The sequence below is a fragment of the Oncorhynchus gorbuscha genome, unplaced genomic scaffold (genome assembly GCF_021184085.1).
Source record: "Oncorhynchus gorbuscha isolate QuinsamMale2020 ecotype Even-year unplaced genomic scaffold, OgorEven_v1.0 Un_scaffold_2151, whole genome shotgun sequence".
NCBI classification, from domain to species: Eukaryota; Metazoa; Chordata; class Actinopteri; order Salmoniformes; family Salmonidae; genus Oncorhynchus; species Oncorhynchus gorbuscha.
The window spans coordinates 31,767-48,559 of record NW_025745080.1 but is presented as its reverse complement, the minus strand read 5'-3'; the positions used below and the strand labels follow the sequence as shown (position 1 = coordinate 48,559).

The 16,793-nt window shown below is 45.7% G+C and overlaps 1 protein-coding gene across 2 annotated transcripts in view; it reads left to right on the top strand.

Annotated features, from left to right (window-relative positions):
• Positions 1–16,793, top strand: part of LOC124017463 (gamma-adducin-like) — a 43,916-nt gene that overhangs the window by 11,514 nt on the left and 15,609 nt on the right. For both annotated transcript variants that reach the window (XM_046332665.1, XM_046332664.1), the window contains exons 2-8: positions 4,265–4,403; positions 6,002–6,153; positions 6,468–6,548; positions 13,151–13,300; positions 13,862–14,005; positions 15,368–15,466; positions 16,583–16,759. In XM_046332665.1, coding sequence (XP_046188621.1) covers positions 4,265–4,403; positions 6,002–6,153; positions 6,468–6,548; positions 13,151–13,300; positions 13,862–14,005; positions 15,368–15,466; positions 16,583–16,759 — 942 coding nt within the window. The remainder of the gene's footprint in view (positions 1–4,264; positions 4,404–6,001; positions 6,154–6,467; positions 6,549–13,150; positions 13,301–13,861; positions 14,006–15,367; positions 15,467–16,582; positions 16,760–16,793) is intronic.

Here is a 16,793-nt window from a genome sequence, read left to right as displayed (position 1 = left end):
AACTCTCTCTCTCTCTCTCTCTCTCTCTCTCTGTCTCTCTCTCTCTGTCTCTCTCTCTCTGTCTCTCTCTCTCTGTCTCTCTCTCTCTGTCTCTCTCTCTCTCTCTCTCTCTCTCTCTCTCTCTCTCTCTCTCTCTCTCTCTCTCTCTCTCTCTCTCTCTCTCTCTCTCTCTCTCTCTCTCTCTCTCTCTCTCTCTCTCTCTCTCTCTCTCTCTCTCTCTGTCTCTCTCTCTCTGTCTCTCTCTCTCTCTCTCTCTCTCTCTGTCTCTCTCTCTGTCTCTCTCTCTCTGTCTCTCTCTCTCTGTCTCTCTCTCTCTCTCTTTCTCTCTCTCTGTCTCTCTCTCTCTGTCTCTCTCTCTCTCTCTCTCTCTCTCTCTTCTCTCTCTCTCTCTCTCTCTCTCTCTCTCTCTCTCTCTCTCTGTCTCTCTCTCTGTCTCTCTCTCTCTGTCTCTCTCTCTCTCTCTTCTCTCTCTCTCTGTCTCTCTGTCTCTCTCTCTTTCTCTCTCTCTCTTTCTCTCTCTCTCTGTCTCTGTCTCTCTCTTTCTCTCTCTCTCTGTCTCTCTCTCTCTGTCTCTCTCTCTCTGTCTCTCTCTCTCTGTCTCTCTCTCTCTCTCTCTCTCTCTGTCTCTCTCTCTCTGTCTCTCTCTCTCTCTGTCTCTCTCTCTCTCTTTCTCTCTCTCTCTGTCTCTCTCTCTCGGTCTCTCTCTCTCGGTCTCTCTCTCTCGGTCTCTCTCTCGGTCTCTCTCTCGGTCTCTCGCTCTCTCCCACCTTGCAACACAGTCCACATGAAAGAGTATCATTGTGCTCACTAAACTAGCAAGGCTTTTGGGAGTGTGTCTAGTTGTAATTACAGGGAATTCTATGATTCACTTGGACAATGGTGTGTGTGTGTGTGTATGTGTCTGTAACTGTGAGTATTTATTTGACCAGATTGTGTGTCTGGGTGGGGTAGTGGTGTCATTAAAACGGTCAGTGGTGACATAAAACCCTTCCATCACCTCCCATCACACACAATACGCGCGATAGCAAACCGAGCTACAGTCTAGTCATAAGTGTCTGTTGTCCTTTCCCACGCTACAGGGTTCAGCTGCATCCCAGCGCTCTTACCTGTCTGTCAGCAGGAAGAGGATCATCCCAACAAATAGATAGTTGAATGCGAGGCTGATTTTTTTAACAACACGTTAGGTAATACAGAAATATTACATACTGTAGATGTAACATTTATACACGGAAGGCTTTAATATAGTGCTGTTTATGGCTTTGTCACACAAAAACAAAATATAAGCCTTTATTCTGATACGATTAAAAGGGAGAGTCTTTGTTCTGCCTTGCTATGTAATTCCTAAATAAAAATAAATACATAACATATACATTCAACTTTGTTCTGCCTTGCTATTATTCAACCATGCTGGTCATTTATGAACATTTGAACATCTTGGCCACGTTCTGTTATAATCTCCACCCGGCACAGCCAGAAGAGGACTGGCCACCCCACATATGCTCTCTCTAATTCTCTCTTTCTTTCTCTCTCTCGGAGGACCTGAGCCCTAGGACCGTGCCCCAGGACTACCTGACATGATGGCTCCTTGCTGTCCCCAGTCCACCTGACTGTGCTGCTGCTCCAGTTTCAACTGTTCTGCCTTATTATTATTTGACCATGCTGGTCATTTATGAACATTTGAACATCTTGGTCATTTTCTGTTATAATCTCTACCCGGCACAGCCAGAAGAGGACTGGCCACCCCACATAGCCCGGTTCCTCTCTAGGTTTCTTCCTAGGTTTTGGCCTTTCTAGGGAGTTTTTCCTAGCCACCGTGCTTTTACACCTGCATTGTTTGCTGTTTGGGGTTTTAGGCTGGGTTTCTGTACAGCACTTTGAGATATCAGCTGATGTACGAAGGGCTATATAAATAAATTTGATTTGATTTTGATTTATCCTGAAAGAGATTTCTTTCTCACAGTGACAGCTATTGGACCAGCTCTAATCTGCATGTCTTAATAATGAGAGAGAAGCTCAAAGACTATATTAAAGACACCATTTTGAAAGATGAATATCTCTTTGTTGTGAATGCACACGGAATCCTCTCTTCCTAAGCCTGACCGTCCAACCAATCACACACGTCCTCCCATACGCTCCAACCAATAACTGGAGAGACGTGGCTCGTGAAAGTGGGAAAGCTCTCTGAGACCGTGGCTTGGCTTTTCAGTTTAGTGTTGTTGTTTTTTCTCAGGCAGGATGGTGGACAGCTATTCATGTCAAGAGAAGGACCTCAGGCAAGCTTGATTAGATTTGGGCTCTGGCTGTTTGTTTCAACTCAATGTTAGGACAGTGTTATGGCACAGGGTTGCCTTGTGGGTTTAAACACACACACACACACACACCACAACAGCTAGCTAACATGCTCTTCCGTGAGCTGTATCTGTGTTTTATTTTAGTCTCTCTGCAGAGGATTAGAGGGTCGAAAAACGTATGATCACATCCACTTTAATCTGTTAGATGAAGGTGATGGGGATGAAATCCCTGCCGCTTAGCGTTATAATCTGTCTTTGAACACATCACAAGCTCGCACACTGCAAATGCTTGCCACTGTGTGTGTGTGTGTGTGTGTGTGTGTGTGTGTGTGTGTGTGTGTGTGTGTGTGTGTGTGTGTGTGTGTGTGTGTGTGTGTGTGTGTGTGTGTGTGTGTGTGTGTGTGTGTGTGTGTGTGTGTGTGTGTGTGTGTGTGTGTGTCATACACACGTGCAGGCCTTTTCCAGTAAAAGACTATTAAGACTGATGCAGATTCAGAAGTAATGAAGGCACACAGGATCCCCTCCCAGGCCTGATACATAGAATCATGGGAACAGTATGGAGTTTATGACAAGTCTTTTCACTCCAGCCTGTAACAGCACAGTCGACAGTATAATAGAAAAGTCCAGAACAAACCTCAAGCCCAGCAGACACCCTATCCACATCCGCACCACTGCAGTGCAGCAACCAGACCTAGCCAAAACTGTCACTATGGCAACAGGGCCCGAACGACAACGGAATGTTTGGCCTCGACTCAGATCCCCTCAGAACCCCTAGAGTTATACTGGCTCTGTGTTCTGTTCTGTGTTCCCAGGAGATGCTGTAGAGATTTTACAATACCACCCCCACAAGGGGGGAAATGAATTGACCCGATCCCATCCGCAAACAATAATGGACTATCCCATGGGGCCAGCCGGCTGGGGGGGGGTTAGAGAAGAGTAAACGGTCAGAAATGTTTTGTGTTTAGGGTGAGACACTGAATCTATACCCAGACTGTTGTGGAGCTGACTGCTCTTATGCAAGTGTGTGTGTGTGTGTCTGAGAGACATGGAATAAAAACATTAATATTGGATGTGTTCCTATTTAGAAAGTCATTGTACTGAAATGGTGTCACGTCCTATTTCTTCCCCCTCTCTGAATCTTGTTTTTAAGAGATGCACTGTAAGACGTTTAAGAGTTGATCCAGGTCACTAAGTAACGGAACAACGGTTCCTCTCTTGCAAAAGCAACAATTGCAACATGGTGGCCCATCCCGTTGTCAGTTAGTCATTCTATACAGTCTTTCAAGCTATTACTTGTTTATTACAATTCCGTTTATTGGCTTTTGATATAATTTTAGAGTGTATATATAGCTAACATTTTATATGTAATAGGGATTTGATGTGTTTCAGTACATCAAGACTAACCGTGCTATTGTAAACAGTTTCTCTCTCAAATTATAGTGTTGTTTTTATAAAGAGATAATGAGATGTAATGGGATATCAAAGTTATTGCCTTAGTATCTCTTGTACTGAGGTTAAATCTAGTCAACACTGTGGTAAATCTAAGCCCTGCTGTTGAAGAGTGTGTGGGCGGTGTGTTTGTGTGTGTGACTCGCCCCAGTTCCCTTGATCCTCAGCTCTACCTGTCCTAGTTCCAGTTGTGGCAGTGCTTTGGAAGCAGCACTGGGTCAGTCATGAAGGGAGGTGAACAGAGGAAGAGATGGAGAGGAAGAAAAAGACAGAATGGGGTAAAGAAGGGTGTGTAGTAGTGTGCCTGTATCAGTACTGCTGTAAGTAGTGCAGGGGGGACTTGAGGATGTGGAGATTACAGAAGGATATACCTCTCTGTCCCTGGTCAGCCAGCCAGTTTAGACCAGTCAGTCAGTCTGGGTTTACTGAGAGAGTGACACCCAACGACCTCCAGTCTAATCTGCGATTAATGTTTCTCTCTTCTTCTTCATTTTCTCTCTCCCCCTCCCTCTCCTCGTCTCCAGGCCTTTAAGGATGAGTTGGAGGGGCTGATTGAGGAGCAGAAGAAGAAAGGCAACAACCCCACTGGTCTCCTGGCCCTCCGACAGATCGCTGACTTCTTCATGTCTTCATCCGTGGCTGGCTTCAGCACCTCACCCCTAAGTAAGTAGTAGTGTTGGTACGGCCGATAACCCCCCTCTGTAAGTAGTAGTGTTGGTACGGCCAGTAACCCCCCTCAGTAAGTAGTGGTAGGGCCAGTAACCCCTCTCAGTAAGTAGTAGTGTTGGTACGGCCAGTAACCCCCCTCAGTAAGTAGTAGTGTTGGTACGGCCAGTAACCCCCCTCAGTAAGTAGTAGTTTTGGTACGGCCAGTAACCCCCCTCAGTAAGTAGTATTGTTGGTACGGTCAGTAACCCCCCTCAGTAAGTAGTAGTGTTGGTACGGTCAGTAACCCCCCTTAGTAAGTAGTAGTGTTGGTATGGCCAGTAACCCCCCTCAGTAAGTAGTGTTGGTAGGTCCCGTAACCCCCCCTGTGAGTAGTAGTGGTAGGTCCATTAGGGCACGCCGTAGCAAAACATGTAGCAAAGTCAAATGAAAATGAGCATTTCTTATTGAATGTTCAGGTAATCCCTCCCTGTTTCGAGTCCGTTTTTCAGTTTTCTTCCATTTGGTGCCTAATGAAAACAATCCTGGTGGTACGGCCCGTAACCCCCCCTCAGGAGGCAGTGCTGTTGGTACATCCTGTCACCCAGGCAATGCCCAACTGCCACTCACTGGAGCTGCATACCATACGATTGACTTTCAACTAGGCCAATATTTTTAACTCTATTATTTTTGAAAAGTGGAGACTTCCTAATCTGTATAGACACACACACTTGGTAGAACGCACGCTCATACACAGAAACACACACTATCTATCAGTAACCTGTCCCTCCTAGCTGACTCTGGAAAAGCCTGGCATATTTTTTCTCTGTTTTCATCCCCTGTTCAGTCCAGGTTTCCACATGTGAAATCTGTTTCCAATCATGCAATTACAGACCTCGGAATGTGGAACTAATGATCAATTACCACGACAACCACTGAAATATAGAGTCCTCAGTTATACCTCATATATCCCATAATATGTCCACATAATAACACCACTAATCTCAGCAACCAGCGGAAAGTTACGGAATTTGCTGTAATTTGTTGTAAATGAGGAATGAAAAGGATAAGATTGTCAAGTATTGTTTATTACTTAGGAAATATGTGAAGTAAGATGATTGAATTATTTCAAACGTACTGTAACTACATATCATTGTCTTTGATATGAACATTGCCAGTATCAAAGGATGGCTTGTTGCTATTTGTGTCCACTGTCCAGTGTAGAGCACTCTATAGTAAATCAGTCGGTTAGATGAGACGGACCCAGATGTATTCTACCACTGTCTCGGATGGTTGTTATCGGTTATTAACAACTGATCGGAAATCTGTTTAGTGTCTTGTCTCTCTAAATGAAATATGTATTGAATGATTGAATTGGTTTCCTCTTAGAACAGTTGATGTACTTAGTAGAATGGAGAGAGCATGGTCTGTCTCCATTCCCAGGCTGCAGGTAATCTACTATGCAGGCTGTGTGTATTGATTGTTAATGATTCATGTCATTATTCATATTGATAATTATACAGAGAACAAGAGAGCTGTCAATCCCCACACTCAACAATAAAAAAAATCATTTTTAACCCTCTCTGCTTTGCTTTCTCTGCTCACCCCCTCTCCAGGCCTTGGAATGGTCACTCCCATCAACGACATGTATGGAGTGGAGTCTACCACTCTGGTGAAGGGGGAGAAGCAGACACGCTGCAAGCTGGCCAGCCTCTACAGACTGGTGGACCTGTTCAGCTGGGCACACTTTGCCAGCTCCTACATCACAGTAAGAAATCAACCTTGCACTAACCTCATTCAGAACTGTCATAACCGTGTCATAACTCATCATAAGCCTATTCTATAGAACTGTGTTTTGAGACCTACTGCAAGCAGGTATGTGTCATCTGAGTTCTGTCTATCCCCTGCCTACAGGTCTACCCTCAGCATGTGTGTTCAGGACACATACAACTGTGTGCCCGTCCTTTTGTTTGGGAGCAGTGTGTTTGAGCATCAGGTTCCTAAAGTTTTGTTTGTGTCCGCAGCAGCAGCACTGTGCAGTTTCAAGGTCATAACAAGGTGTTTTAACGTTGTTGTTTCCAGGTCCGAGTCAGCAAAGAGCAGGACCACATCCTCATCATCCCCAGAGGACTGTCATTCGCTGAGGCGTCCGCATCCAACCTGGTGAGTCCAATCACAACGCACCAGGAAGCACATGCACCCAATAACAAACAACCAACCAGGCCTGTACCCAATCAGGAGTGAGCTCTCTTTTTAGACGCGTGCTGGACTGTGTTCAGTAGTACCAAACAGGATAAAAGGTTTTGAAATGGAAGAGCAACTATCTCTGATATTGTCCAATAAGAATGCTCATTGTCCTCCAATTCAAACCGTTTTATCCCATTTGGTCCTACTGAACACAGCCCAGGTTGGAGGTGTAGTCTGTGTGTTTGTGCCAGCAAGCCAATGTACTGCGCCATGTGGAGTAAAAGGTTTCTGGCAGCCCTTCTCATAAACCCAGCACAACAGCGCCAACACTTAATCAGCCGTCTATTTCCTTGAATTATTTGAGCGAGAACTATTGGATTAGCAGAAATCTAACATTCTGGCACAGAGGCTGACACACACACACACACACACACTGGTCTGTGTTTAGTCAAGCCATGGAGGTCAGGGGAGTAGAGTAATGTGCTTGATATGGCGAATACAATGTTATCCTGCAGTTACATTACAGTATCTCTTCATTGGTGAGATTGGGATATTGCTGACTGTGGGAATTCCTACAGTATGTTACTTTTTGAAGAGTATTTTATCACTGACTCTTTGTTGCGTCTGTGATTGTCCATGTTATTGTCTGACTGGCTGCCATGTTATTACCAAAACCACCCTGTCTATTTGTCATTGTCTCTGGTCCAGTATCATGTCAGTAGTGAATGCTGGGTAATGTTGATGTCCTTGTCTCTGGTCCAGTATCATGTCAGTGGTGGTAGTGAATGCTGGGTAATGTTGATGTCCTTCTCTCTGGTCCAGTATCATGTCAGTGGTGGTAGTGAATGCTGGGTAATGTTGATGTCCTTGTCTCTGGTCCAGTATCATGTCAGTGGTGGTAGTGAATGCTGGGTAATGTTGATGTCCTTGTCTCTGGTCCAGTATCATGTTAGTGGTGGTAGTGAATGCTGGGTAATGTTGATGTCCTTGTCTCTGGTCCAGTATCATGTCAGTGGTGGTAGTGAATGCTGGGTAATATTGATGTCCTTGTCTCTGGTCCAGTATCATGTCAGTGGTGGTAGTGAATGCTGGGTAATGTTGATGTCCTTGTCTCTGGTCCAGTATCATGTCAGTGGTGGTAGTGAATGCTGGGTAATGTTGATGTCCTTGTCTCTGGTCCAGTATCATGTCAGTGGTGGTAGTGAATGCTGGGTAATGTTGATGTCCTTGTCTCTGGTCCAGTATCATGTCAGTGGTGGTAGTGAATGCTGGGTAATGTTGATGTCCTTGTCTCTGGTCCAGTATCATGTCAGTGGTGGTAGTGAATGCTGGGTAATGTTGATGTCCTTGTCTCTGGTCCAGTATCATGTCAGTGGTGGTAGTGAATGCTGGGTAATGTTGATGTCCTTGTCTCTGGTCCAGTATCATGTCAGTGGTGGTAGTGAATGCTGGGTAATGTTGATGTCCTTGTCTCTGGTCCAGTATCATGTCAGTGGTGGTAGTGAATGCTGGGTAATGTTGATGTCCTTGTCTCTGGTCCAGTATCATGTCAGTGGTGGTAGTGAATGCTGGGTAATGTTGATGTCCTTGTCTCTGGTCCAGTATCATGTCAGTGGTGGTAGTGAATGCTGGGTAATGTTGATGTCCTTGTCTCTGGTCCAGTATCATGTCAGTGGTGGTAGTGAATGCTGGGTAATGTTGATGTCCTTGTCTCTGGTCCAGTATCATGTCAGTGGTGGTAGTGAATGCTGGGTAATGTTGATGTCCTTGTCTCTGGTCCAGTATCATGTCAGTGGTGGTAGTGAATGCTGGGTAATGTTGATGTCCTTGTCTCTGGTCCAGTATCATGTCAGTGGTGGTAGTGAATGCTGGGTAATGTTGATGTCCTTGTCTCTGGTCCAGTATCATGTCAGTGGTGGTAGTGAATGCTGGGTAATGTTGATGTCCTTGTCTCTGGTCCAGTATCATGTCAGTGGTGGTAGTGAATGCTGGGTAATGTTGATGTCCTTGTCTCTGGTCCAGTATCATGTCAGTGGTGGTAGTGAATGCTGGGTAATGTTGATGTCCTTGTCTCTGGTCCAGTATCATGTCAGTGGTGGTAGTGAATGCTGGGTAATGTTGATGTCCTTGTCTCTGGTCCAGTATCATGTCAGTGGTGGTAGTGAATGCTGGGTAATGTTGATGTTGATGTCCTTGTCTCTGGTCCAGTATCATGTCAGTGGTGGTAGTGAATGTTGGGTAATGTTGATGTCCTTGTCTAGTTTTGGTTGATGTCCTTGTCTAGTTTTGGTGGTAGTGAATGCTGGGTAATGTTGATGTCCTTGTCTAGTTTTGCTGCAGAACCGCTGGTGTTACTTTCTCTTTCTACTTTCTCTTTCTTAGTTTCTATTTGCTGCTCTAAGAAGAAAAAAATAATGGCCTCCCCTGTAGGACTCACTCTCTCACTCACTCACTCACTCTCTCACTCTCATTCACTCTCTCACTCACTCACTCATTCACTCACTCATTCACTCACTCACTCACTCACTCACTCCAAGCACCAGTTTCTGTGACACGTCAAGTGCATTGCAGGTGAACAATCAGTGAGTTGTTGACAGGTGGGAGTAACAACCATCACTCAGCTCAGCTGTCTGACAGGGTGGGGCTCAGACTGGATCAGTAACTCAGTAGAGAGAGAGAGTGCAGAGAGACCGAGACAGACAGACAGAGGGGAGATCTCAATTGCATTCTCCTCTCTCCTCATCTCCTTCTCAAAACCTATTGGAGGAGAAAGCCAGAGGTCCCTCCCCTCCGACCTTCTCTTCCAATTGGTTTTGAGAAAGAGACGAGGCGAGAGGACACGAGGAGAATGCAATTGAGATCTTCCCAGAGAGAAGAATAACTAGGCCAAATGTCATTGTGAAGAGATGCAGAACTCTTCAGTCCGATGTTAACTTAGTGATGACTGAATTGAATGAAGAATGTTGGTAACTTGTATTTGGAAGGTGAAAAGATCCTACTCCTAGTATATGTCTGGTTTCTCTTGGTCGATGCCGTCTCAAACGGCAGAGTAACATTTAGAAACATAATCTTTACTGTAGTCACACACACAGAAGCTTTGTCTCTGTGAGATGACTGAGACTACTATACAGCTGCCTACTATAATACAGCTGGCTACTATAATACAGCTGGCTACTATAATACAGCTGGCTACTATAATACAGCTGGCTACTATAATACAGCTGGCTACTATAATACAGCTGCCTACTATAATACAGCTGGCTACTATACTCCAGCTGGCTACTATACTCCAGCTGACTACTATACTCCAGCTGACTACTATACTCCAGCTGGCTACTATACTCCAGCTGACTACTATACTCCAGCTGACTACTATAGAGCTGGCTACTATACTCCAGCTGACTACTATACAGCTGGCTACTATACTCCAGCTGACTACTATACTACAGCTGACTACTATACAGCTGACTACTATACAGCTGACTACTATACTCCAGCTGACTACTATACAGCTGACTACTATACTCCAGCTGACTACTATACAGCTGACTACTATACTCCAGCTGACTACTATACAGCTGACTACTATACTCCAGCTGACTACTATACAGCTGACTACTATACTCCAGCTGACTACTATACAGCTGGCTGCTATACTCCAGCTGACTACTATAGAGCTGGCTACTATACTCCAGCTGACTACTATACAGCTGGCTACTATACTACAGCTGACTGCTATACTACAGCTGACTACTATACTACAGCTGGCTGCTATACTACAGCTGGCTACTATACTACAGCTGGCTACTATACTCCAGCTGGCTACTATACTCCCGCTGACTACTATACAGCTGGCTACTATACTACAGCTGACTACTATACTACAGCTGGCTACTATACTATAGCTGGCTACTATACTATAGCTGGCTACTATACTATAGCTGGCTACTATACTCCAGCTGACTACTATACTCCAGCTGGCTACTATACTCCAGCTGGCTACTATACTCCAGCTGGCTACTATACTCCAGCTGACTACTATACTCCAGCTGACTACTATACTCCAGCTGACTACTATACTCCAGCTGACTACTATACTAGAGCTGACTATTATACTAGAGCTGACTATTATACTAGAGCTGGCTACTATACTCCAGCTGACTACTATACCGCTGGCTACTATACTACAGCTGGCTACTATACTACAGCTGGCTACTATACTCCAGCGGACCACTAGCTGACTACTAAAGGCCTCTTTTCTCTTTCTTCCTTTCCCTCTCTTTCTCTACGGGTCTGTTATGGGTTTGAACTCATTCGGGGGGAGGTTTTAGATGTCAAACACCATTGACCTCCTGAGAGAAAGGAAGTCATCCAGACCTCAGTGTGTGAGAGGTCACTGTGTAGTGAAAGGTCACGGGGGGGGTCAGGGTTGATATTCTGGGCTCTTGCGTGGCTCAGCTGTCTGAGCTAGAAGGTGAAGGAGAGGATACCTGTAGGAAGACAGCTGGCCCTATGATTAAAGTTAGATTATGTTTCATTAGTAGTTAGTATGGGAACTGAGAAGGTAAGAGACATTCCACTCCGTTAGCGCTCATGATCTTTGATACGAGGATTAGTTGTTTCATTGAGGGTTTGTTGGATCATCGTTGTTGTCGTTTTGAAAGGACTACCTGTTTGACTCCATGCTCCAAGCCAATTACCCAGCAGGCACTCCTTCTGATCAGCTGGGCATTCACATCCAAACACAGTCCCTCTCTCTGACGTACCATACTCCCATTACAGGGTTTATTCAATTTAGCCACATCGAAAAGCAATATGAAGCAAGGATCTGTTCGCTAGCTAGTGGATGATCTATGTGGACTCTATCTGCATCCCAAAAGGCACCCTATTCCCTACACAGGGCACTACTTTAGACCAGAACCCTATGGGCACCCTGGTCATAAGTGGTGCACTATGTAGGGTACCATTTGGGACTGAGACTGTTACGTCCTCGAGCTAGCCTTCCTCTAACCCTTGAATTGTCCCTAGGGTATGATGCACTTATAAAACACTTACATGACATTTAATACAGTAGATGTATGTTCAGAAATCAGCTTTCTAAATTAGATTTGGGGATAATTTTAGTCTCACAAGAGTTGGGTCACAATAAGTAAAGAATTCTGGCCAGCTGCTGCTATTGAAGTTGGATGGTCTCCATTGAAAACAGTACAGCGGAGAGGGGGGGGGGGGAGACACACCCCCTTCTGGCTGAACTGTCCACTGAGATTCACGTCATATCTGGGGTGGGGTCAGGAGCTCAAAATGTATCTCTGTGATTGGTTCAACTCAAAGGACCCCAAGGAATTCAATGATATGTGAACTCCATAGACATGTGGGTCACCTCTTCTCTATGTCCAACAAGCTGATAGCTACCAAGGGGTCTGCTGCCTTTGTACGTCGTTGTCGCAGAATGCAAACGTGTCATCAGCCTGCGTCACATTTCATATTCACCTCAACAACACTGCCCTCCATTATTTTTAGGACTGCTGTGCACACACATACAGTAGAACTTGAGCTGTTCTGACGTCTGATTGGCAGACTTGTAGAGGGGTCCGGACACTGAACATGTGATGTAAACATGTGATGTAACTTAACCGGTCATTAGTGTTCGATCGGCTGGTCTGTTCGTCTGACAGCTGCCACGTTAGACATGGTTTACTGGTTATTTCATCTAACTGGACAAACGAATCCATTGGACTGGTGTCTGTCATCCTCCCACTGTCCCATATGGCTGTCAGGCTGGAAAACAGAGTCGGACATTTGATATTCAGCGTCTGTAACAGTATACACTTCATATTTAGCCTGGTCATCTGGTGATTCTGTAAGTACAAATAGATGTTAGATTTATACTGAACAAAAAAGATAAAGGCAACATGCAACAGTTTCAGTTTTTACTGAGTTACAGTTCGTATAAGTCAATTGAAATAACTGCATTAGGCCCTAATCTCTGGATCTCACATGACCGGGCAGGGGTACAGCCATGGGGGGGGCCTTGGAGGGCATAGGCCCATCCACTTGGCAGCCAGGCCCACTCACTGGGCAGCCGGGCCCGTCCAATCAGAATTTGTTTTTCCCCACAAAAGGGCTTTATTCAGAAATACTGCTCAGCACACCACTTTGGCTGTGTAGTCTCATCATAATTTGTTGTGTATGGAGAACTGGCTGTACTCTGTCCTTTCCTCCTCTCTCGCTCTCTCGTTCTCGCTCTCTCTCTGCTCTCCAACCCTCTTCGGTAGCCGGTAATCTAATGACACATGGTAATGAAGTTCTCATTGAGGACATACAGTATCAGGACCAGATACGGTTACCATTCCTTCTGTACATTTCCTGATGATGAGTGTATGAACCATTTAAATGGTTATTACCTCTTTATATAGCTAGCAGATGTCTCCCTCACAATATATATGTATTCTTCTCAAGGTGAAGTGATTCACATGTTTGTGTATGTAAAACCATACATGTGTATTTTGTGTGACTGTACAATGGCTAATGCTCTTTTCTCTCGTTCTGCCTCTCCTCCCCCCCCCTCTCTCTCCCAGGTAAAGCTGAACATCATCGGGGATGTGATTGACCAGGGCTCCACCAACCTCAGGGTTGACCCGTCAGGCTTCAGCCCCCACGCTGCCATCTACTCCATCAGGCCAGACGCTCGCTGCTGCGTCCACGTGCACACTCCTGCCACCGCCGCCGTGAGTCACTTTTCAGTCTGTTTAATCATTCAGGATCTTAGAGGAAGAAATGTTGTTTAAATAGGCCTGACTTTTAGACACACATTGTCCACATTGTGATGTTTTCAAGCACACAGTGATTTATAATGCACTGTGTGATGCTGTAAATGTTTATTGCCAGTCTCTCTCTCTCTCTGTCGCTCTCTCTGTCTCTCTCTCTGTCGCTCTCTCTCGCTCTCTCTCGCTCTCTCGTTCTCTCTCTCGCTGTCTCTCTCGCTGTCTCTCTCTCTCTCGCTGTCTCTCTCGCTGTCTCTCTCTCTCTCGCTGTCTCTCTCTCTCTCGCTGTCTCTCTCGCTGTCTCTCTCGCTGTCTCTCTCTCTCTCGCTGTCTCTCTCGCTGTCTCTCTCGCTGTCTCTCTCTCGCTGTCTCTCTCGCTGTCTCTCTCGCTGTCTCTCTCTCGCTGTCTCTCTCTGTCTCGCTGTCTCTCTCGCTGTCTCTCTCTGTCTCTCTCTGTCTCTCTCTCTTTCTATCCTCCAGTGTCTGAATAGTTCTCACATCTCCTCTCCCTCCTTGTCTCTCCAGGTGTCGTCTATGAAGTGTGGCATCCTGCCCATCTCTCAGGAGGCCTTGATCCTGGGTGACATCGCATACTACAACTACCAGGGTAGCCTTGACGACCAGGAGGAACGCCTGGCGCTGCAGAAGGCCCTCGGACCCTCAGCCAAGGTAAAGATCTAGGATCAAATTACCCCACCCCAAAACGTGATGTTAATTGCTAGTTCGGGGGATGCAAAGCTGACCTTAGATCAGTGGGTAAATCAGTGGGACTGCTTTGACAGGATTGTTTTCTAGCTAGTGTACTGCAAAAACAGTCTTGGTGATCAAATGTACGAGCTAGTCAGCCAGCCTTAATGGCATTGAGGTTACTGTGGTTGTGTCTCCTCTCTAGAGGCATCGACTGGTAAACTATGGAGGCTTATTACCATACTGGGGAATATGGTCTTGTTCGATGTAACTGTCCTCGTCTAGGGTTGTGTGTCTCCTCTCTAGAGGCATCGACTGGTAAACTATGGAGGCTTATTACCATACTGGGGAATATGGTCTTGTTCGATGTAACTGTCCTCGTCTAGGGTTGTGTGTCTCCTCTCTAGAGGCATCGACTGGTAAACTATGGAGGCTTATTACCATACTGGGGAATATGGTCTTGTTCGATGTAACTGTCCTCGTCTAGGGTTGTGTGTCTCCTCTCTAGAGGCATCGACTGGTAAACTATGGAGGCTTATTACCATACTGGGGAATATGGTCTTGTTCGATGTAACTGTCCTCATCTAGGGTTGTGTGTCTCCTCTCTAGAGGCATCGACTGGTAAACTATGGAGGCTTATTACCATACTGGGGAATATGGTCTTGTTCGATGTAACTGTCCTCGTCTAGGGTTGTGTGTCTCCTCTCTAGAGGCATCGACTGGTAAACTATGGAGGCTTATTACCATACTGGGGAATATGGTCTTGTTCGATGTAACTGTCCTCGTCTAGGGTTGTGTGTCTCCTCTCTAGAGGCATCGACTGGTAAACTATGGAGGCTTATTACCATACTGGGGAATATGGTCTTGTTCGATGTAACTGTCCTCGTCTAGGGTTGTGTGTCTCCTCTCTAGAGGCATCGACTGGTAAACTATGGAGGCTTATTACCATACTGGGGAATATGGTCTTGTTTCGATGTAACTGTCCTCGTCTAGGGTTGTGTGTCTCCTCTCTAGAGGCATCGACTGGTAAACTATGGAGGCTTATTACCATACTGGGGAATATGGTCTTGTTCGATGTAACTGTCCTCGTCTAGGGTTGTGTGTCCCGTTCTAGAGGCATCGACTGGTAAACTATGGAGGCTTATTACCATACTGGGGAATATGGTCTTGTTTCGATGTAACTGTCCTCGTCTAGGGTTGTGTGTCTCCTCTCTAGAGGCATCGACTGGTAAACTATGGAGGCTTATTACCATACTGGGGAATATGGTCTTGTTTCGATGTAACTGTCCTCGTCTAGGGTTGTGTTGTGCCCGTTGTATTTGACTGTGTGTGTTTGGTGATCAGGTGCTGGTGCTGAGGAGCCATGGAGTGGTGGCTCTGGGGGAAACCATCGAAGAGGCCTTTCATTACATCTACAACGCTCAGTATGCCTGTGAGATCCAGGTATACACACACACACACACACACACACACACACCCTGGACTTCACTCTCATCAAACAACAGGTCAATGAATTCAGTAACTCGTTTAGATCGAGATTCTACAGACATTTACTGTTCTAACAGAGATGTCAGTAACATCTCACACCTTCGATTCTACAGACATTTACTGTTCTAACAGAGATGTCAGTAACATCTCAAGCCTTCGATTCTACAGACATTTACTGTTCTAACAGAGATGTCAGTAACATCTCACACCTTCGATTCTGCAACAACACGACGTCACAATGGCTGTTATCTTCATCTACCGCTTATTAGTGATGCTGTTCCTGTTTTGGTCGTTTCTGTGTTTTCAAAGGAAAGCCGGAATGTCATTTATGGGGTTGTTAAACATCTAGAGGGAGAGTAAACGTGAAGACAGCTGGAGAGAAAGCCTGGCAGGGAAACAGAGAGATTGTGTCAAAGCCCTATAACATCCTACACCGTCTGAATTAGAAGAGGGAAAAATAGCATTTTAAATGGACTGTATGTTACCCCACAACAACACCAGCAGGGCCGCTTGAATGGAAAGTCAATGATTTCCAGAGTTTTGTTTGGCAAAGTGTGTTTGTGTGTTTGTGTGCGTGTGCGTATGATATGTGTGCGTCACTGTTTGTGTGCCTGCTTGCCTGTGTGCTGTGCGTATGCAGTTTGTAAATATGGTAGACATTACGGTGTGGGGGTGTGTGTGTGTGTGTGGGTGTTATCCCTGCCTGCTGTAATAGGTGCACCAAATCCCTATTTGAATCTCGGCCTCAGAGCCAAACAAAACATGAATCCAACCTAGCAAAGCCTGCTTAATACCTAGAGATGAACCTCAGGCTACGGTGTGTGTGGCTATTGCAAGAAAAAGTGACCTTGTATAATATCTGTAAACTGTAATACCTCCCTGGGTTGCATTTCTCAATTGTCCAGATTTTTCTCTCGATAGAACTCGAAATGGCTCATTTCTCTCTCTCTTTCTCCCTCTTTCCCTCACTCTCTCTCTCTCCCATCTCTCTCCGTCCTTCCCTCTCCCATCTCTCCCTCTCCCATCTCTCTCTCCGCCATCTCTCTCTCTCTCCCCCATCTCTCTCTCTAGGTGAATGCGGTCTCGTGTGCTGGCAGCGTAGACAACCTGATTGTGTTAGATGCTGAGAAGTATAAGTCTCGGACCCATGCGGTGGCAGATGCAGGGTCTGTCAACATGGGAAGCCCACACAAGTGGAAGGTGGGAGAGCTGGAGTTTGAATCTCTCATGAGGATGCTGGATAACCTGGTGAGTGGTTTACACTGACATAGACACACACACA